General features: G+C 50.6%; 2 protein-coding genes across 8 annotated transcripts; both read left to right on the forward strand.

Moving 5' to 3' along the window:
* Nucleotides 1611–8037, forward strand: LOC110389149 (keratin, type II cytoskeletal 4-like). The gene is made up of 10 exons (XM_021379088.1): nt 1611–1833; nt 1876–2162; nt 3470–3684; nt 4674–4734; nt 4975–5070; nt 5781–5945; nt 6287–6412; nt 6750–6970; nt 7499–7527; nt 7652–8037. The coding sequence occupies exons 1-10, from the start codon at nt 1611–1613 to the stop codon at nt 8035–8037; spliced, it is 1809 nt and encodes a 602-aa protein (XP_021234763.1).
* LOC110389168 (keratin, type II cytoskeletal 5-like) lies at nt 12309–17552 on the forward strand. Of its 7 annotated transcripts, XM_021379134.1 has the most exons (12): nt 12309–12666; nt 12757–13031; nt 13808–14028; nt 14509–14569; nt 15048–15143; nt 15259–15423; nt 15665–15790; nt 16336–16556; nt 16677–16711; nt 16945–17169; nt 17269–17283; nt 17344–17552. In XM_021379134.1, the coding sequence occupies exons 1-12, from the start codon at nt 12333–12335 to the stop codon at nt 17424–17426; spliced, it is 1857 nt and encodes a 618-aa protein (XP_021234809.1). In that variant the 5' UTR covers nt 12309–12332; the 3' UTR covers nt 17427–17552. The 7 variants fall into 7 exon arrangements, with proteins under 7 accessions (XP_021234809.1, XP_021234807.1, XP_021234806.1 ...); XM_021379132.1 differs by having other exon boundaries at nt 12309–12663; nt 12712–13031; nt 16945–17025; nt 17134–17552; XM_021379131.1 differs by having other exon boundaries at nt 12309–13031; nt 16945–16974; nt 17104–17552.

Consider the following 20147-nt stretch of genomic DNA (forward strand, 5'->3'; position numbering starts at 1 on the left):
GACTTTAGACAACACACCCTGTTGTCCTACACCAAAACATGAGCACAATATAAATTTCTGAAATAATTCCCCCTTTTGCTTATCAGCAAGAGGTTCAGCTGCCTGGGTGACCATGGGTAGGATGACATTGAGACTGCAGCACCCAAAAGACCATCTACTTCCGCCAGCTATCACAACCTCATACATGGAATTACATCTCATTGCTAAACTTGCACCTTAATTTCTCTGACCAATGCAGCTACAGCAGAGCTATAGCATGATTAAAATTGCATGGGATATTTCATGCTTCATTTCAACCCACTCTGAGATCTCTAAAAAAGAATAGGAAGGCCTTTACCTGGAGAGACGCCACAAATATTCTAAATCACCATAATTCCTTTGCATTATTTTCTCGTTCGAGACAATCCATTTTAAGTATACAATCCCATTGTCTAGGAATCCTCCCAGAACCAGGAAATTTTTCCCTAGCAAAGATGCAAAACCTTCTTTGGGCACGCTATGCAATCCACTTGTACTTCTGTGATTAGACTCCTTTGTTAAGGCAAAAAAGCACTTTATTTGTTTCCAAGCAATTTCAAAACTCTTTTTAAGAATTTTAATTAAGAAAGCAAGGTGCTTTCTCATTAACAGATATCACTCGAATAATTTAATGTCAAATGGGCGTGTTGCAGGGAAAAGAGGAAAAAAGTTCACTCTGGCTAGCATCGCTCAACCTGTCTGCAACGCCGCGCTTCATTGCTTTGTTGCATCTCCAGGTATTCACCGATCCCATCACACCCAGACAACGAGCACAGCCACCCCTTCCCTATGCATATCATTCAGCATGAAACGCAGTCTGCAGCGATGCATTCCCCATAAACACTGCATTTTATGGTCCTGTGCTTTCCAAGGGGCACACCCTTCCAAGAGGTACCCCGACTTCTTGCCCATGAACCCCATCTCCAGAGCATCCCCCCATGACCGAACTCAACGCAACCACACAACGCTCCATTGGCTCCACCACCAACCCCGTGCTCTCCTCTTATCTCATCCATCTTGAACCCGACACGGCTGCAAGCATCCACCTTGGAGAGCCATGGCCATGCACTGAGGTGCAGAAATGCGTGTGCTGATGGAACCGCCTCCTGCTCCATTGTCCATTGCTCAAGAGCCAGCCCCGAGCTGCCCAGGGACCCTGGTGGGGCGTTCTGCAGGAGGTCCCGGGATGTAATTAAACGCCGTGGTGAAACGTAACCGTAAACAAGCCATGAATAAAAACCCCTTGAATTATTTTGCTAAACTATAATTACACAATAAGGAAGCAGATTAATTAAGTAAAATATAAGTCCTGAAACTGAAGCTTGCAAGCAAAGCAGTTTATTTTAATTTCCACATTATTTCGTATGAGATGGAAGTGTTTGCTGTGGGTTGGAAATGTTGGAAGCCATTCCTTGCTGCCAGGCAGACCAAACCCAGTGGATAAATTAAATTTTTGCATCTCAGGCACCTCCTGGAACATATATAAGGAGCTGGGCTGCGCCTGGGAGCAGCCACAGGAGATCTCCTCGCACTCCTCTCTCGCTCCTCCACTTTCTTCCGCTACCACCACTTCCATCCCCGTGTGCTACAGCATGAGCCGGCAGTGCTACACCTCCAGCTCGCTGCTGGGCCGACGTGGCTTCTCCTCGGCCTCCGCTGTCTGCGGTCTGGGCAGAGCGGGCAGCAGCTCGGCCTCGGTGTGCCAACCGGCGGCACGGCGCTGCGGGCTGGGCGGCTTCAGCAGCCGGAGTGTCTGCGACCTGGGCCGTGGGCAGAGGATTTCCTTCGGAGGAAGCTGCCGTAGTGTGGCATATGGTGCGGGCGGCGCAGGACGATGCGGCGCTGCCTATGGCGGAGGTCGCTTCGGCGTGGGCACGGTGGTGGGGTTTGGTAACTGCGGAGGCTATGGGGGCCTGGGCAGCTACAGAGGCCTTGGGGACGGCGTGGCAATGGGAGGCTACAGCGGAGGCATCGGCATCGGGCTTGGAGGAGGTCGATCGGAAGGGATCCGCGGTGTCAGCATCCACCCAGAGCTCCTCAAGCCCCTCTGCGTGGGGGTGGACCCTGAGGAGTGCCAGGTGCGGACCCATGAGAAGGAGCAGATCAAGAACCTCAACAACCAGTTCGCCTGCTTCATCGACAAGGTGAGCCCTGCGGATAACGTGACACCAATGGCTCCCGGTGCAGGCACTGCTTGGATCTCAGCCCTCCTGCTGTGCCTCTCAGTGGCCACCAGCCTGCAAAATGGCTCAGTCGGGGTCAGCAGCAAGCCAAAGCTTGTGGGAGAAAGAAGGGAGATGCTTAGATGACCTTGGAGGTTTTCTCCAACCTAGATGGTTCTATGCCATGTGTGATTGGCAATTGCTCTCCTACCTCTACATACACCAAAGAAACACCCTGGAGGTGCTCAAGGCCATGGATGGGGACTGGGCCACTGATGGAGTGGTGGGACTAGCCCAGGTCTAGGGGTGGGGCTGGGTGGGTTATGAGGACCCTTCCAACCCAACCATCCTATGGTTCTATGATCTTTCAGGACCCTTTCAACCCAACCATTCTATTGTTCTATGATCCTTAAGGTCCCTTCCAACCCAACCATCCTTTGGATCTATGTTTCTATGATTCTATTATATGATTCTATGATATGGTTCTATGATCTTTAAGGTCTGATCCAACCCAAACTATTCTATAATTCTGTGATATCTGTATTCTTAAAGTTGTTTGTTCACTTCACTCTGCAGAGGGAGAAAGATGCAGGTCTAGCTAAAATGAGATCAACTTTAATTTCTCTGTCCACTCTGTCAATGAAAGGATTTGGTGATTTCCTAAGCAAACGTTATTTATCATTACTATCTTAGCTAAGCCTAAGGGGCTTTCATTGCTGTCCAGTGGTATGTTATGGAAAATTATTTTTCAAATGACAGAGGAACCTTTGCTCTGTCCAAGCTCAGATTTCCCTGTGAGCTGTTCCACAGCTGAGAAAAACAAACCCATGTAAAGGATCCACCCTACTTCCTCCCGCTGAAAAATGACTTATTCATGATCCATAAGGGTTCCCAAGTACTTAGGGAGCTCTTTAATCTAGAAGTGAAAGGCATGTTAAGTACCCGTGGTTAGAGCTTCAATCAGATGCATTCAAATGAGCTCCTGGATGGAGCTTTCAGCACCGGGAGAGCTTGTTCCTGGAATCAGCTCGTCAGAGCAGGAAGGGATCCTTCCTCAGCAGAAGCGTGCTTTGCTCAAGCAGATCATTGGGTTCTGAGTGGAGCAAGCACATGGGCTTTGCTCAGTCCTTGGCTGGGAGATGATGCCCTTAGCACTCAGGCTGCTGAGAAATCAGCCCTTAACCACTTGCCTTTTAGTTTTGTTCTTACCTCCTGGAAGCAGAGGAACCAAAGTGCCTTTGCCCAAGATAAGAGAGGCCAGGTGACTTTTGCATCTCCTCCTTCTGCAGGTCCGGCTGCTGGAGCAGCAGAACAAGGTGCTGACCACCAAGTGGGATCTGCTGCAGCAGTACGTCCTGCCGGCGTCCCGGCGCAACCTGGAGCCCGTCTTCGAGAATTTCATCTGCAACCTGAGGAAGCAGCTGGAGTGCGTGCTGGGGGAGCGAGAGAGGCTGGAGAACGAGGAGCGCTGCCTGCGGGACCTGGTGCAGGAGTACAAGTGCAAGTAAGCAGAGTGCAGAGGGGAGGTGGAGGGTGGGGTGCTGGCTGTTTTTTAGAGCGTGAAGCCAATGCACTGGTCCATGTATCCAAAAACATGGGCATAGGGCAGGGCTCTGGTCTGGGGTCCCACTGCTGCATGCCCAACACCTGCAATATATCCATAGGAGGGGGACAGGGAGCTCCTTCCCTCTTCCCGATGCTCCTGCACGCTGCGGTTTGCCGTATCAAACCTCCCACATCACCAAACTCCGTGCCCCTGGTGCCGTCCCTTCCCTCAGAACCCTCAGCCCACACTTCATCCACATCATCACCCGCATCATCCCCACCGGGGTTCGTTCCCACTTCCCAGAGGAAATGTGGGAATAGCTTTTTGATCTACGATGCAGATATTCCTTAATAGCTCCCTGCGTGCTACGCTCAGCCATAACCAGGACGCTTGGTGGCTGGTTACGCACAGCCAGGATAAAAGTGTCTTCTCCAAAGATCTTACAGCCAAACTCTCAGAAGTTTTCTCTCACTTGATGAGGTCAGACTCACCCTGTGAAAGTTTTTCTTACCCCCAATTACTCGGCCATTACGCACTGTCTCTGCTCTCATTGCAAATGGGAGTTTCATGACTTGCTCAAGATCCTGACCTCCCCTGGAGCATTTTGGCCACATTCTCCCCATAAACTCTCAGAGCATAGTCCTGGATTCTTCCAAAAAACCTTGCAGGGCTAGGAGGAGCACACCAAGCCTTCAGCTTGGTGCACAGTTTTGCATTTCTTGTGGTTTCGCCTGACTTGCTGCCACCTCACACCGGCCACCGATACTGCTGGCATGGGCTATTTAGAAGTGCTGAACACAGCCAAGCAGGGAGGAAAAATAACAACAAAGCAAAAACCAAATAGGGGATACAAAGTGAACAGGGAGACGCCCTGGCTTTAACCATGCTGGGCTGTGGGGACGGGACTCCTAGCACTCAGCAGCCCAACCCTCTGCTTTCCAATACAGGTATGAAGATGAGATCAACAAGCGCACAGCTGCGGAGAATGAGTTCGTGGTGCTGAAGAAGGTGAGCAAAACCTGGGGGAGAAATGCAAAGCAACAGCACTGCCCGAGCAGGGGAAGCCCAACATAGAGGTGACCCAAGGAATGTGCAGAACCTCATCAGGTTTTAAGCACGGATAATGCAAACCCAGGTAGAGTCAGGGGCTGGCCACAGTGAGAGTCCGGCAAAGCTAACAGAAAATGAGCTTGGGCACAGCCCTTGGTTCTTTTCCCTCTTTTCACCCAACACATGGTTTCTCTTCAGGACGTGGACTGCCTCTACCTGACCAAGGAAGAGCTGGAGGTGCGAGTGGGTCTCCTACGGCAGCAGCTGGAGTTCCTCAAGTGCATCTATGCTGAGGTAAGAGCTGCTCACCCACTGCCCTGGGCTCTGAGAGCAAAACCAACACAGGAAAAAGTGTCTTCTACTAAAATCCTACAACCACAGCCAAAAATATCTCTATCTCTATATATACACCTGGTAATGACACTGTGAGATGCTTTGGTTGTCTGCCACACAGCTGGCTGCAAAGGGAGGGACCTTTTGCATGAAAAAGTCCCTCAAATTTGCATCCAAACCATGCCTGGAAGCCACTGAAAAGCCTCAGTCTTGAAGACCCAGATTATTTTTAGCTGCGTATGTCAAAATCTTTTGGTGGAAGTAATGCAAGTTCTTACCAAAACACACAGGGGATGCTTGGTGCTTGCCCTCCACCTTTTCTAACCAAATGCTTCCCAGCAGCCTGCAGGCATTGGGCGCAAAGCATTTACCCCAAGGGATGCACAGCCCAAAAATCTGCTGGCACAGCGGCAATGCTGAGCTGCTACCAGCGAGTTGCTCCAGCAGGATTGCTCTGCACCTTTTGGCAATCCCATGTCGTGCCACCACAGCAAGTTCCAGCTGCTGGGAACCAGTTGGCTGCCTGAAGGATCCCATGCCCCAGTTGGGCATCCATAGGACAACTGTCCCCAGCTGTCCTTGAGCCTCCTTCTTCTCTCCAGACACTTTAGCTGAGGTGCAGCCCTGGGGCTGGCAGGGGGAAGGGGAATGATCTGTGATGGATCTTGCAGGAGCGAGCACAGCTGGACTGCCAGCTGTGTGACACCTCGGTCATCGTGCAAATGGACAACAGCCGAGACCTGGACATGGAGGGCATCATCAAAAGCGTGGAGTGCTGCTACGAGGAGATTGCCCAGAAGAGCAAGGCTGAAGTGGAAGCTTTCTACCAGACCAGAGTGAGTACTGCACAAGTGGCAGTAAAACCCTCTGCCAACAAAACCCTGAGGAGCACTTCTGTCCTTCATGACACAGCTCAAATCCATCCCACGGTGTTCATGCACCGTAGTTTGATAACACAAAACCGATCTAAGTATTGCATCTGAAGAATTGCCCATAATAACAGAGCATCATGATCTTGCACACACATCAGGAGCACCATCCCCTTCCCAAAGTACTCAGGGCCCACCTAAGGTCCTATCTGGGTGCTACCCTCGAGCATTGCAGCAGCTCCAGAGAGTTGTCCCCTTCCCTGCAAGGGGTGATTTCCAGCATAACGTTGTCCTCTTCCCATGCACAGCTGGAGGAGCTCCACAGCAGCAGGGGCAAGTTCTGTGATGACCTACGGAACAACCAGAGTGAGATAGCTGAGCTGAACCGGATGATCCAGAAGCTGCAGTGCGAGTCGGATAACGTGAAGAAACAGGTAGGTGAAGGGCTGAGTGCTGCATGGGAGGCAGGATGCAAAGGAACCCCCAGCTCCAGCTTCAGCCTGGATGTGTCATCACACTTCTCTAGGTGGCAGATCTATTTCCACCTAGCAGAATGAAGCTGGTTTGGCTCTAACAGAAAAAACAGCAGCTGCATGTTTGCTATAGTGCAGCCAATACATCCATTCCCTTCATCCTCCAGTGCGTGGCCACTGCAGGTACCCCATCAAAATCTAAGTTTCTCCAGTGGTTTCTAGCTGAGAAACAAGGGGGGAAATGTGCAACCCTGCAGAGCTCTCTGTTGCTATCTCAGACACCTGTTACCATTCACAGATCGCAGCCCTGCAGACGGCCATCTGTGATGCTGAGCAGCGCGGCGACTGTGCCCTTAAAGACGCGCGGCAGAAGCTGGTGGACCTGCAGACAGCTCTGCAGCAGGCCAAGGACAAGATGGCATGTTTGCTGAGGGACTACCAGGAGCTGCTGAATGTCAAGCTGGCCCTGGACATCGAGATTGCGACCTACAGGACCCTGCTGGAAGGAGAAGAGAGCAGGTGGGAGCATGCCCAGCTGCAGCTTGTAGAAAAACCCAACAGGAGAGGAAGTGGGGAAGGCTGGGAGGCTGCAGTTCCCCATGAGTGCACAGGGGAGCATTGCTCCTTCCAATCTCCCCATGGATGCAAAGAGGAGCATTGCTCCTTCCCATCTCCCTATGGGTACAAAGAGAGGCATTGCTCCTTCCCATCTCCCTGTAGGTACCAAAAGGGGCATTGCTCCTTCCCATTTCCCCACGGGTGCAGAGAGGAGCACCACTCCCATCCCCCTCTCTCCCACCCAAGGCAGCTGCATCACCGTGCTCCATGTGTGCTGCAGGACAGACAGACAGGGATGTGACATTCGGCCACCTGTGGGGTTTTGGGTCCAACCCACAGTGGTTCAGTGACCAATACAGACCACACCTGGGTGCACAGACGAGCTGAAGGACCTCCAGGATTTCTAAGACTGGGCAGCATCTCCATATGCACATGTGTTTGGGGAGCATTCCCCTAAGCACATCTCTGAGACGTTTCTTTTCCTTACAGGATATGCACTGGCAACCCGGTGAGCGTAGGTAAGCCCTCCAAGCACTCCCCTTTGCTCCTTTGTAAGCCCATAACCCTCTTCATTCCCTTTTACACCCCACACGACCTACCCGGCTGCTACTCAGCAGTGACCAGACCATTCTTTTCCTGCAGCCGTGGTCAGCGGCGGTGGCACGGTCGGTGAGTGCCGATCCCTATCTGGAATCGGTGGCAAATGCTCTGTGAAGACTGGAGCCGCCTCGGGGCTGGGAGGAGTGGTCTCATCCTTTGGGGTCAGCGGTGCCGGGTTCAGCGCTCGCAGCGTGGACTGCGTCCCCAGGGTGGGGGGCAGCTTTGGGGCCCGGAGCGCAGCCAGCTGTGTGGGGCGCGAGGTGCTGACTGGTGCCGAGGGGCTGCAGTGCGCGGCCGGCATGGGCAACCTGGTGTGTGCTGGAGTGGAGCAGTGCAGCCCAGGGGCTGTCATCATCCCGGGGCCGGGGGTGTGCGGAGGGGGCAGCCGGTACAGCACGGCCGTGCGCGTGGTCAGAACGAGCCGGTAGGTGGGCAGCGCCGCATCATCTTGAGAAAGAAATAGCATTTCTGCAATAAAACAGTATTCCCTTTCCTCCTAACAGCTGAATCACACAAGCATGCATTGCACACACAGTGAGGGCGGTAGCTCTGCCAAAAACGTGGTGTGTGTGGTTTTTATTTTTTGGATGGTCACCACCCACCTTCTCTCGCACGGTGCTCTGGGGGTCAGCGGCTCCCCAGGTCTCAGCCAGGCGAGATTTGCATTTCACTCTGCTGCCTTCGTGGCTCTTTCTGCTCAGCCCCTTTTCCAAAGGGATTTTCTGTCCCCCACACAGCAATTGCAAAAGAACCAAAAATTTGCTCATCAGAAAGAGCAGCCACATCTTACACAGCCCCAGATGAAGCCGCATCTATTATTTAGCTTCTTTAATGACACCTGAAAATCCAATTTTTCCTGTTTACGAGAGGGTTGGTAATGGTTATGCAAACAGGCCCAAGTTGCTACACCAGGTTTGGTAGAGCAGATTTTAATTACACGCCGATGAGCACCTTATATTTCTGTAGTTAAATGCATGCGTTGTTTTTCCTGTGTGTGTACCAGATAGACGGATTTAACGCTTTTAATGTGTAAGTGAACAGTTGATTACCCTTCGCTTACTCCAGACTTTCAGCTGTACCTTCAATAAACTACATGCATAATTCAAGCCGCGCTCCACAGGTTTTATTTCCCTCCCAACATTACCAAAGCAGCGATGTCTTCTCAGACCTGAACCTCCAAATGAGTGGAGTTTGTAGTCTGCAAAGTTTTAACAGTCATTAGACACTGTCTGCTCTCCTTCCCCATGCACTTTTGCATAGCTCTGTTCCATCAGATGTGAGTGAATGCACAGCATCACCTGGGACATCGGGATCTCACATGCTGCAGGCAGAACACAAAGCAGCCAGGCCCTTGTTTGAAGCAATCAGTGAGATCCAGCTCAGGGAGCAGCAAAAAACAAAATATCCCACACCCCACCCCTGAAACCCTCTCGCAAGAGCAGGTTAATTTCTAAATGAAACAGATGTCTGTCTTTGCAAAATATAGCATCAGTGGTGTCCTTGGGCACCACGCCTTGCAAGCATGCAGCCTGCACCAGGGTCTGCAGGATGCAGAGGGAGGGACGAGACCTTAGTACACTTTTAGGCAGCTGAGAGGTGAGGTCAGGTTCCCCCTTCCTTTGCTCTGTGCTAGGCCCCTGTTCCCAGGGCACTGTACTCCTGGAAGATCCCCACAGCACAGCTGTGGTGGTGCTCAGCACAGCTGGATGCACAGCTGGATGCCAGGATAGCTGCCATCCCCAGAGTGCAGAGGGAGCATCACTTCTTCCGATCTCCCTATTCCCAATGCACGGTGACACCTGGAGAGTCTCACAGCACAGCTGGAAGGGTTTTGCTGTGCGGTTGCTCAGTACAGCTGGATGCACATCTGGATGATGAACAAACCCACTATCACCATGGCCACCTCCTTCCTACTGCTCTTCTGGCACCACCAAGCCCCCCCCAGGACATCTCTGCATTGACATTCCCTTTGGAGAAACCCATCTGGAAGTGGCTCAGGGTGCGGATGGGTTAATTTAGCCCTAGAATGCAGACTGAGGAGGTGTGGGTGTTTCAATTTATTTCCCACTCCACTTCCTTGGCTTCACCGCTGACTCATGGCTTGTCTGCTTTGTCCTTCCCTGTGTCTCACTTCACAGCTGGGGAAGCAAAAACATCCAGGCTTGGTCTGCCCATAGTTTTCACCGTGGGCAGCCACCTCTGCTGCCCTCCTGCTGCATTTTGGCTTGCTGTGTCTTGCAGGGATTTTCTGCTGGGAAGCAAGGAGGCTTTATGGGATGTCCTTACCTTGGAGCTGATCACTGATTAGTTTTTAGTGAACAGCATGGCTTAGCAGCAATCTGGGCTGGGGGGTGGTGAAACCCAAAAGGATCATCCCTTGCAGAAAAGGCAAAACCCACTCAGCTAAAGAGGGTGTCTTCCCAAATGGTTATCTTTGGCTTTTCTGTCGCAGTGTTCACAACTTGGACTCCATCTTGTTTGTATGTAAAACATCCAAACAAGCTGCCAGTGCCCCAGCAGCTCATAATTTATGTTGATCACTTCCCCGCAAAGCAAAACTGTGCACCAGCAACCAGCCGCTCCCCAGGGTACCAAAGCAGCCCGGCATCTCTTGCATTTCTGGGTGAAAACCTTTCATCAGCCCTGCCCTTCTTAACCCCAAGTATTGCAAAACCCATGGCTCTTGCTGCCTGCCTGAAGATATTCAAGCAAAGCAGGAAAAATAAAGGTCAGGAGTCCAGGTTTAGGATTTTTAGGGCTATTTTGGGGCTAAATCCTGCTGGATATCACTCTAGATGTGAACCTTTGGTGGAGCTGATCTAAAGGGATGGATGTGAAAAGCCACATCTGGGTGTGGAGCCCAAAGAGAACAAGAAATGGGGCATTTCCTCCAGCCCTCACATCACTCGCATGCCTTGCAGACAATGGGCTGAAGGGAGAAGAGTGTGGGAGCCCCAACTGACAATTCCCTCTTTCTTCTGGCGGCCGCACCCTTAATGCCATTATATTCATTCAGCTCTAACATCTGATCCGAACCCGTTTGTCAGCTTCAGGACAATCCGCCTTCACCGGGGTCAAGCCTGTATGAAGACAATCTCATTTTCCCATCGCACCAGGGCTTTGAATTTTATGCAAATAATGAAGGCAATAGGTGTTTGTGGATTGCAGTAGTGTCCCAGGTAGCTTCAGCACAATGAACAAGCCAATGTGCTCCAGCCCAGGAATTTCAAAGGGAAATCCAATGTGAGTGACCCAGCTCCCTTGGTCTGAGCCCAACCGGCAGCGTTTCTCCAGAGATAATTGGAGATGCAGTCTCGTGTGTTCCGCAGAACACCAAGCACCTGCTCAATTTCTCTTCCAGTGGAACTTCAGCTCATGTGTAATGGCTCTGTAGCACTGGGGCACATGAGCATATTGCAGAGGGCGTGTGGAGTCCTGTCCTGCAAATGCAGAGGCAGATGTTTAAGTGCCAGTCATGCACACAGCATGGGCTATCCACCAGAACAACATGGTGAAAACTTAAATAAGAAGAATAAAATACTGTAAACGCTGCAGTTCCCCGAAGTCTGAGAGGCCAGAAAGTGCCACCACACCCCACTGGCTTTGCTCTTTTTCCCAAGGAATTCAGAAAGTAAAATAACCAGAATTTGTGGGAGGATTTTTCATGCTGGTTACATCTTTGCTTTTGGCAACATTTTGAATGGAAAGGTTCAAAGATCTTTCAAAGACACTGCAGCTGTAAGAAAGCTAGAAACTCAAGACTGATTGCTCCAAGTGCTAAGCATGCAAATAGCACAGTTGCACAAAGTTGGGCGAAATATTTTTTGAGAAAATTTGTCTCTTTCGTTGACATGTTTTTAGGTCGAGGTGGAAACGCATCACAGCAACATCACCCGTTGGCTGGGAGCAGTGCAATGGCCACCACTGGGTGGATGGAGCTGTCCAATGGATTTGCTGATATCTGCAGAAATGCAGCCCAGAAAACCTGCCACAGACGAAACACCTGACATTAAATGCCCAAAATGTGAGATGACACCAAAATGCAGCATCTCAAAGGCAAATTGCGGATTGGATCTCTCTGTGCTTGGGTCTGAATCAGCTCAGATTGGGTCTCTGCCTGACGAGTGTGAACAAAGACAACAGGAGAAGTCAGAGCCCTGAGGAGGTGTCAGCCCTCATGAACATCACTCCCGCATTGTGCCTTCATGCAGCAAAGTCCCATGCTGTATTTTCATTCAGCTCTGGTCATTTTAGTTTCACTGCCTTTTCCTTGAATTACTTGGGAGGAATCTCCGCTAAGCTCTTGGGTAATCAGCTGCACCTTACAAATAGGGCAGGGGTATCTGGGTGGATATTTCTCTTCATCGTTTTTTGTTTCTTTTCTTTTGCTTTGTAGGAGTGAAATAAAATAACACATCTGTGCAAGCATGCTATGCGCTAAGGCTGAGCGATTCTTGCCAGAAATCAGTTAGGTAACGCTTCTAGATGAGCAGCTTCACACTGGCTCCAGGAGGTGTGTTTGAGTGCAATCAGTTTAACGAGTTTCAATCAGACAGCTGGCTGCCTGGCATGTCAAAACCATGAAGGCTCTGAGTTGATCTCTGGACTTCCATGCAACCAAGCCCAGATATCCAGGGGGATAAAAAGGGCCTCCCCGTGCTCGCTCCCCGCACAGAGCTGCTCTCTCTCAGCTTGCTGCTCCTCGCTGGGACCTCCTGCAGCCATGAGCCGGCAGACATACAGCACTAGGGCTGGGGGTGGAGGGCGGTCATACAGCGCTGCCTCAGCCATCATTCCTGGGGGCAGCAGGGCTGGCTTCAGCTCAGTGTCAGTGGCACGATCTGGAGGAGGCGGTGGTGGCTTTGGAAGGCTCCTTGGAGGAGGAGGAGGAGGAGGAGGTGGCGGCGGTGGTGGAGGTTTTGGCAGCAGGAGCCTCTACAGCCTCGGTGGTTCCAAGAGGATTTCCTTTGGTGTTGGAAGCAGCTTCCGGAGCGCTTTTGGGGGTGGTGGCTCTGGCCTGGGAGGTGGCAGTGGTGGTGGCTTTGGTCTTGGTGGTGGTGGAGGTGGCGGTGGCCTTGGACTTGGTCTCGGTGGTGGTGGAGGTGGTGGTGGCCTTGGCCTTGGCCTTGGTCTTGGTGGTGGTGGAGGTGGTGGTGGTGGCTATGGCTTTGGTGGAGGTCCTGGCGGACTTGGCTTTGGTGGAGCAGGAGGCATGGGGGGACTTGGAGGGCTGGGTGGTGGAAGGATTCCCGTGGGGTTTGGTGGCCCTCCTGGCATGGGCACCATCCAAGAAGTGACAGTCAACCAGAGTCTGCTGGCTCCCCTCAACCTGGAAATCGACCCCAACATTCAGCAGGTGCGCAAGGAGGAGAAGGAGCAGATCAAGACCCTCAACAACAAGTTTGCTTCCTTCATTGACAAGGTGAGGTGTCATCAAGTGCTGTGGAACTGTGAGAGGGAGTAAGACAGATCTATATCTACAAAAATATGGCTTCAGGAATCTTCAGCCTCTTGCATATTTCCTAAATACACGTCAAAAATTAATATACTACTAAACAGCCACAAGGCAATGTGATATTAAAAACTAGAGGAATAGATTCAGGTTTTGTTCCTAGAAAATATGTTAGTTCAAATATTAGCAAGCCAGTTGCTTAAAGAAGCTGTCTCTGTGGGGTATCATAGCAGAGGTGTTGGTCCTTATGTCCAGCTTTATTGCCTGCAAGCTAAAGCTCTTTTTGTATAGCCTCAACTCTAGTCCTTTCTCAGCTTCTCCTTGCATAAATACCTTATATAGAATATAAATAAGCAAGAGGCAAGGCAACTTAATTACCTTTTACTTGTCTTTTCACCTGTAGTGCTCAGATTTTAGCTTTAATGAAGATAAATATCACCTATGAAGAAGGAAAACAGGATGTTAAAGAAAACAAGTGGTGAAGGAGCTGAGCCCACATTTTGTGATGATTGCTCACCACCTTGTTGAATTAAATTGTCTCTCATTAGAACTGTCCACCAATGGAAAATTTGCTTAGCTACTGGATGGGCTAACATAGCCCTAGATAGTCTGGGTGATATTCACAACTGGATTTAATACTCCTAGTTTGGGATTTACTTGGTCTGTGTTATGCATCAGTCTCAGTTACCAACTCTTGGCCATCAGCACGTATCTTCTGCTAACCCCTTCTGCTTCCCAATGCCCAGGTTCGCTTCCTGGAGCAGCAGAACAAGGTGCTCGAGACCAAATGGACCCTCCTACAGGACCAGGGTCAGAAAAACAGCACAGGCAAGAACAACCTGGACCCACTCTTCGAGGCTTACATCAACAACCTGAAGCGGCAGCTGGCCAACCTGCTGAGCGAGAGAGGACGCATGGACGGGGAGCTGAAGAACATGCAAGACCTTGTTGAGGATTTCAAGAACAAGTGAGTGCCTGTTCGGTGGCACATCCCGGCAGCCTGGGGTGAAATGTGATGCAAATGGTTCAGCTTAGCATTAGGCAGTAGGATTAGTCTCACTTAGAACTAGTTTTCTCAAGGACAAACATCTAGCCTGAGATATTCATCAAATTTTCTATGAGAAAGGGGAAAAAAGTGCTTTAGTCCATAACATGGCACCTGATGAACCTCTCTGTAATGCATGGCTCTCACGCAGTGCCTCTTCCTGCAAAGCCCCTGCCTCCTGGCATGGCAGAAGAGTGCTCCAGCAATATTATTCCAATCAGAAAATGCAGGTTCAGCCAGGACATGGCAACTTGGGATGAAACTTGCAAAGGAAAATCATCTAAGCATGCCTTCTGTAAAATGTCACACTCGACCCAAATCATCTTGCAGTCCCACCTGTGCAACTGCTCTGCTTACCAAGGTGTGACCCAGCACAGCTTTCCCTTCACTTCATCCCTGTAGGTATGAAGAGGAAATCAACCGACGCACAGCAGCAGAGAATGAATTTGTGGTGCTGAAAAAGGTGGGTGAGATGAGTTGTATGGATGCTGAGCCATCCCCAACAAGTGCACAGGGTGGGAACCCTAATGGATGGGAGATCTCATAAAGATGCATCCTTGTCCTTTAAAGTGGTATTATGGTTTTAGGACAAAGGAAGGAAGGGGGCTGAAGGAGGATGTAAGTCAACTCTTGACAGCAAACTAGGCATTCATGTTTGTCTGAGCAGAACAGATCATGTAGATATAAAGATGCTGAGCAATGCTGGGAACTGCAGGTCCCAAGGCTGCATGCTGTCCTTATTCTATAGCAAGGCTACATCCAGCACTTCTCTTGGCCAAGAGATGCCCTCTTGGTGGCCCTCCAGGAGCATGTGCCAAGCACAGCTTCTCCAGTCATGCATTACCGCTGCAGCAGCCCATCCCTGAGCCTGACAAGATCTTGGTAGAGCCAAAGAAGAGGTAACAGGTGCTGCAGATGTCCCCATGGCTGTTCTTTCCCAGGATGTGGATGCTGCTTACATGAATAAGGTGGAGCTGGAGGCCAAGGTGGATGCTCTGACTGATGAGCTCAACTTCCTCCGAGCCCTCTATGAGGCGGTACGGACACCCACCTCCCCTGACTCTGTCCTGCTGTCACTCCTGGGCAGTGACTGCCACCACTGATGGCAGTTTGAAAGTAAGTGCAGCCGGGTCCCCATGTGCTTCCCCACAGGAGCTGGCTCAGCTCAGTGCACAGGTGTCTGACACTGCCGTCATCCTGTCCATGGACAACAACCGGGACCTGGACCTCGGCAGCATCATAGCTGAAGTCAAAGCTCAGTATGAGGACATCGCCAACCGCAGCCGGGCTGAGGCAGAGGCTTGGTACCAAACAAAGGTGAGCAGACCCATGGGTGTATTTCTGGGAAAAACTATTGCTGACCCTGCACGAGGTTGTCTAGCCACCTGGACATCTCTTAATGTTTCCTCTTCCTTCTGAACCCCACAACCTGGACATCTCTTAATGTTTCCTCTTCCTTCTGAACCCCACAACCTGGACATCTCTTAATGTTTCCTCTTCCTTCTGAACCCCACAACCTGGACATCTCTTAATGTTTCCTCTTCCTTCTGAACCCCAGTACGAAGAGCTGCAAGCCACAGCTGGGAAGCATGGGGATGACCTGCGCAACACGAAGGGGGAGATCTCTGAGCTCAACCGGCTCATCCAGAGGATCCGAGCAGAGATAGAGAACACAAGGAACCAGGTAGGAATGGCAAAAGAACCCCATGGTCCCTAAGCATTGCAGCTCTGCTCTCTGCCACCATTTGCTGATCAGAGACTTCAGCAGCCACAGAACGTGATGTACCTGGAAGGGATATCACACTGTGTCATGCATCAAACCAGGCCGGCATTGCAACTCCAGGACTGTCAGATACGGTTGAATGACCTCAGTCATAACCATTGTTCATAAAGAAACCAGCCAGAATGGTTTTCTCCCTTTACTGAGTCACAGAATCACTGAATGGTTTGGGTTGGAAGGGACCTTAAAGACTACAGAACCATAGAATTGTAGGATTGGAAGAGACCTTAATGGTCATAGAACCATAGAATGGTTGGGTTGGAAGGGACCTTAAAATCCCCAGTCCCACCCCCAGCCATGGGCTGGTGCCATTCCTCCCTCCATCAGTGGCCCATCCATGGCCCTAAGCAGCTCTGGGGATGGGACACCCACAGCTTCGTGGATCGTGTTGGCTGGCTCTTACTCAAAGAGAAAAGCAGCAGTCAGGAGTCCCCATTGTCCCCTTGCAGTGTGCCACCCTGCAAACAGCCATTGGAGACTCTGAGGAGCGCGGGGAGCTGGCTCTCAAGGATGCCAAGGCGAAGATGATGGAGCTGGAGGATGCCCTGCAGAAAGCCAAAGCTGATATGGCCCGGCAGCTGCGCGAGTACCAGGAGCTGATGAACGTCAAGCTGGCCCTGGACATCGAGATTGCAACCTACAGGAAGCTGCTGGAGGGCGAGGAGAGCCGGTGGGTGCAGAATCCCTGCAGAAATGAATAGCAAATGTCACTTTTCCCCTCTGAACATGTTGGTCCCCATTTCTGCCTTTGCATTTTGCTCTAACCTCCCCTTTATTTGCCCTCCAACAGGCTGAGTGGAGAAGGACTCAACCCCATCAGCTACTGTAAGTACCACAGTGTGCATATTCCTTGGGGCCATTGAGAGTAATGCTTTGGAAAAAGAGTGTTTTTACCCAACTGCTCTGTATAAGGCATTCAGAACCCACTGGAAACCTTAGAGGCTTGGGGACAGAAGTTGGGTTCATGCCCTATGGATCCAAGCCCGGATGGTGGTGCTTTCTGGAACCTGCTGACACCAGAGCAGATGTCCAACATTCTGGTTGTTTTTTTTTTGCAGCGGTGATCAGCTCCAGCTCTGGCACAGCTGGTGGAGGAGGAGGATTTGGTGGACTGAGCCTAAGTGGAGGCGGCGGTGGAAGTGGATTCGGTCTTGGAGGCGGCGGTGGAAGTGGATTCGGTCTTGGAGGCGGTGGTGGAAGTGGATTTGGTCTTGGAGGCGGTGGTGGAAGCGGATTCAGTCTTGGAGGTGGTGGTGGAAGTGGTCTTGGTCTTGGAGGCGGTGGTGGAGGCTACAGCTTTGGAAGTGGAGGAGGACTCGGACTTGGAGGTGGGGGTGGTCTTGGAGGTGGGTACGGAGGTGGCAGTGGGCTCGGGCTTGGAGGAGGCAGCAGCGGAAGTGGGCTGAGTTCTGCAGGAGGGAATTTCAGCTCTGGAAGCGCAAAAGGCACCAATCCAGGTGTGAAAATCGTCTCCAAAACTTCCTCCAGCAAAAAGAGCATAAAGAGCCAAAGCCTGAAGAATGCTACACAGCCCGAGTAAAGTGATGCCACCCGCAAAGTCATCGCTGCCGCATTGCTCCCAAAACCGCTCCTGCACCCACCACCTCCCTGCTGTAGTTCTTAATCATTTGGGTCCCACCTCAGGAAAGCAACAAGCACGAGTTAACTGGATCTCTCAAAGCACCAAAACAGGTTTCAAAGGAAAACACAGGTCTACATGATTTTTGGAATGGGGAATTTTTTGCGTTTTTGAGTTTGTTTTTAACGAGGCTGAGCAGCCTGTAATTGCGGCTAGCTGATGGCCCTCAGCAGCACAGATCAAATAGCAGCTCAGATGCAATAACTGGGTTTTGAGCTTGGTTTTGCATTCGCTGTTCTGGCCTGCAGAAGCCCAGGGACGGGCTGGGAACGTGGCTTCCATCCAGGCTGCTTCTCCCTCGCTGCTGGGACGAACGAAACTCACTCCTTCAAGTAACTCATCTTCACACATCTCCATACAACTGCGAGGGTTTTTTCTGCTATGTAAAAACACCCTGGGAGGCTGCTGAAAGATCCCAGGCAGTGGTTTGCAAGCTCAGTGCCCCTCTTAAAAGACACCCCTTCCTATGGGAGCACAGAGCCATGAGGAGGCACTTTTGAGTCAATGAATTTGATGGAAAAAATCCCTATCCACGTCTGAGCTTTGAAAAACGCATCACTTCCAGATGTGCTGGGCAACAACACAACACCTGGAAAGCTTCCTGAGGTGCCTGTAGAACCCTGAACCACTCTCACCTCTGTCCTTCCTCTTCCCAAATGAACGTTTGCCCCATAGCAGCACCTTGCACATAACCTTGTGGGTGCATTTTGTTGCCTCTGATGGATCCCAAGCGGGTGGGAAAGGGCTTGTTCCCTAAATTATCAGATATTTTGGTTTTCTTTTAAAAAATGACCAGGGCACGTAGGTTTTCAGAAGATCAGTGTTTGCTTTTACGTTGGGTTCTTGTCCTGCTTCATGCTATGTTTTGTGGGAATGGCTTCAAAAGTGCTGAAATCATCCCAGCACCCAAACCTCACTGACTTTCCCCATGGTGTTGGCAGCAGCAATCAAGGTAAAAGTCTGCTGAGATGAAAATTCCCTGCAAAAACCCACATGGAGGCCTACGTCCATGCTGCTCCGGGGGGACCTCATCCGCTCCATGGGGTTATGGGTTTCTGGGCCAAAAGAGTTGCATTTGGGTAAAAAGTGCAGTCAGATCTCAGCCCAACACATGGAAAACGTGGTGATCAGGAGCAGGCACCAGAAGTGCCCCTTTCTGATGGGATCTGCCCCTGTAGTGCTCCATTCTGCCTTTATTTTGGAGAAAATACCATTAACAAGAAATTTGCAGCTTTTTATACTTCAAGGTAGCAAAACAATGCTGTGTTTTCCTTCCCCTGTCTTTTGGGAATGTGTCCAATAAAACAAGAGTAATTTATTTGTTCCTGCCTGCTTTTTTTTTCCAAAGTGGAGCCCGCAGAATGAGTCTGCAGAAGAATGAACGGGGGGAGGATTTTGTTTCACTTTAGGGAGAAAGTTTCAAAATTCTGAAAAGGAAAATACAATGAAGTGCTTGAAATCGGGTGTGTTCTGTCAGAAAGTGAATCAAGAGATGTGGGAAAAGAGGAGGAGAGGGGACAAAAAAAATCAGCCACTGTTTGTTTGTTAGGGCATTACTAGGGTTAACCCAAAAGCCTTTCTTCCAGAAAAGAGGGTTTTGGACAGCTCTAAAAGCTCAGGTAAATTTGAAAAGAGGAGAAATAAAAGCCATACACAGTGTTTAATTTTGGCTTTCTCAAAGGACAGAGAGTGCAGTGCGCTGGGGGAGGATGTTATCAGGACGATCTGCACTGAGGATGGTTTTGGTGATGGAGTGGAACAGCCTACGAGGGCTGCAGGTTTGGTGATTGCAAAAGGAGGAGGAAAAAAAAGAAAGAAAGAAAAATGGAAAAGGAAGCCTCAGACAAACCCTCATGCCTTATTGCATTTCAAAGGGCCAGACGCTTTGCTCTGCCCTCACCATCCCCAGGGCAGGCGCGTGCACGCAAAACCTTGCCGGGATCTGGCGGCACTGAGTGTGGAAGCACAGCCCAAAAATCAAAGGAGCTGCAGTGAAAGAGATCAAAATCTGGGGGAAAATCCCCTCTCCTCAGCCCCCGCAGAGGATGGTATTTGGGGCAAAGAGGCCAAAAATGAACGAAGGTTAAAAATAAATGGTGAGTCATCTTGGATTATGCGCCCTGTGCTAAGGCTGATATGCAGAGCATGGCAGGAGTTAATGCAGCTAAGGACAACCTCAGCTCACTTTACATTGGGTCTTTTTTGGCCAAGAAGAAAAAAAAAAGAAAAAAAGGAGAAGAAAAAAAAAGAAGTAAAAAAAAAGAAGAAAAAACAAATAGGGCCCAGAAGAGAGGTGGTGATGCCTAAATGGGGCAAACACAGCTGCCCTGGGCAGCTACAGAGAGGGCAAGGAGTGAGACACTACAAGAATTCTCCTCGGGTTCTGTGCCTAACCCACTGCTCACTCTCTTTGCTCTCCTGAGCCCTTTGTAATATTCCACTTAATTACTGCTGTCTGCAGCAACAGGCTTTCCTAGAAGAGCTGGGAGGTAATGAGTGCCTTGCCATGAAGCCTTTTTCTCTTTGTGTTAATTACAACACTGCGCTTGGTTCCCAGGTGTGACTTTGCATAGCTCTGGGAGCCAAAGGCATGCTCCCCGTGCTACCACCTGGCCCCTGTCC

The sequence above is a fragment of the Numida meleagris genome, chromosome 32 (genome assembly GCF_002078875.1).
Source record: "Numida meleagris isolate 19003 breed g44 Domestic line chromosome 32, NumMel1.0, whole genome shotgun sequence".
Lineage (NCBI taxonomy): Eukaryota > Metazoa > Chordata > Aves > Galliformes > Numididae > Numida > Numida meleagris.

Coding starts and splice junctions, on each gene's coding strand:
- LOC110389149 (XM_021379088.1), top strand. CDS start 1,611: ATGAGCCGGCAGTGCTACACCTCCAGCTCGCTGCTGGGCCGACGTGGC. Junction 5,071..5,780: donor TCAAGTGCATCTATGCTGAG/GTAAGAGCTGCT, acceptor TGGATCTTGCAG/GAGCGAGCACAGCTGGACTG. Junction 5,946..6,286: donor AAGCTTTCTACCAGACCAGA/GTGAGTACTGCA, acceptor TCCCATGCACAG/CTGGAGGAGCTCCACAGCAG.
- LOC110389168 (XM_021379128.1), top strand. CDS start 12,333: ATGAGCCGGCAGACATACAGCACTAGGGCTGGGGGTGGAGGGCGGTCA. Junction 14,570..15,047: donor AATTTGTGGTGCTGAAAAAG/GTGGGTGAGATG, acceptor GTTCTTTCCCAG/GATGTGGATGCTGCTTACAT. Junction 16,557..16,676: donor CTGGAGGGCGAGGAGAGCCG/GTGGGTGCAGAA, acceptor GCCCTCCAACAG/GCTGAGTGGAGAAGGACTCA.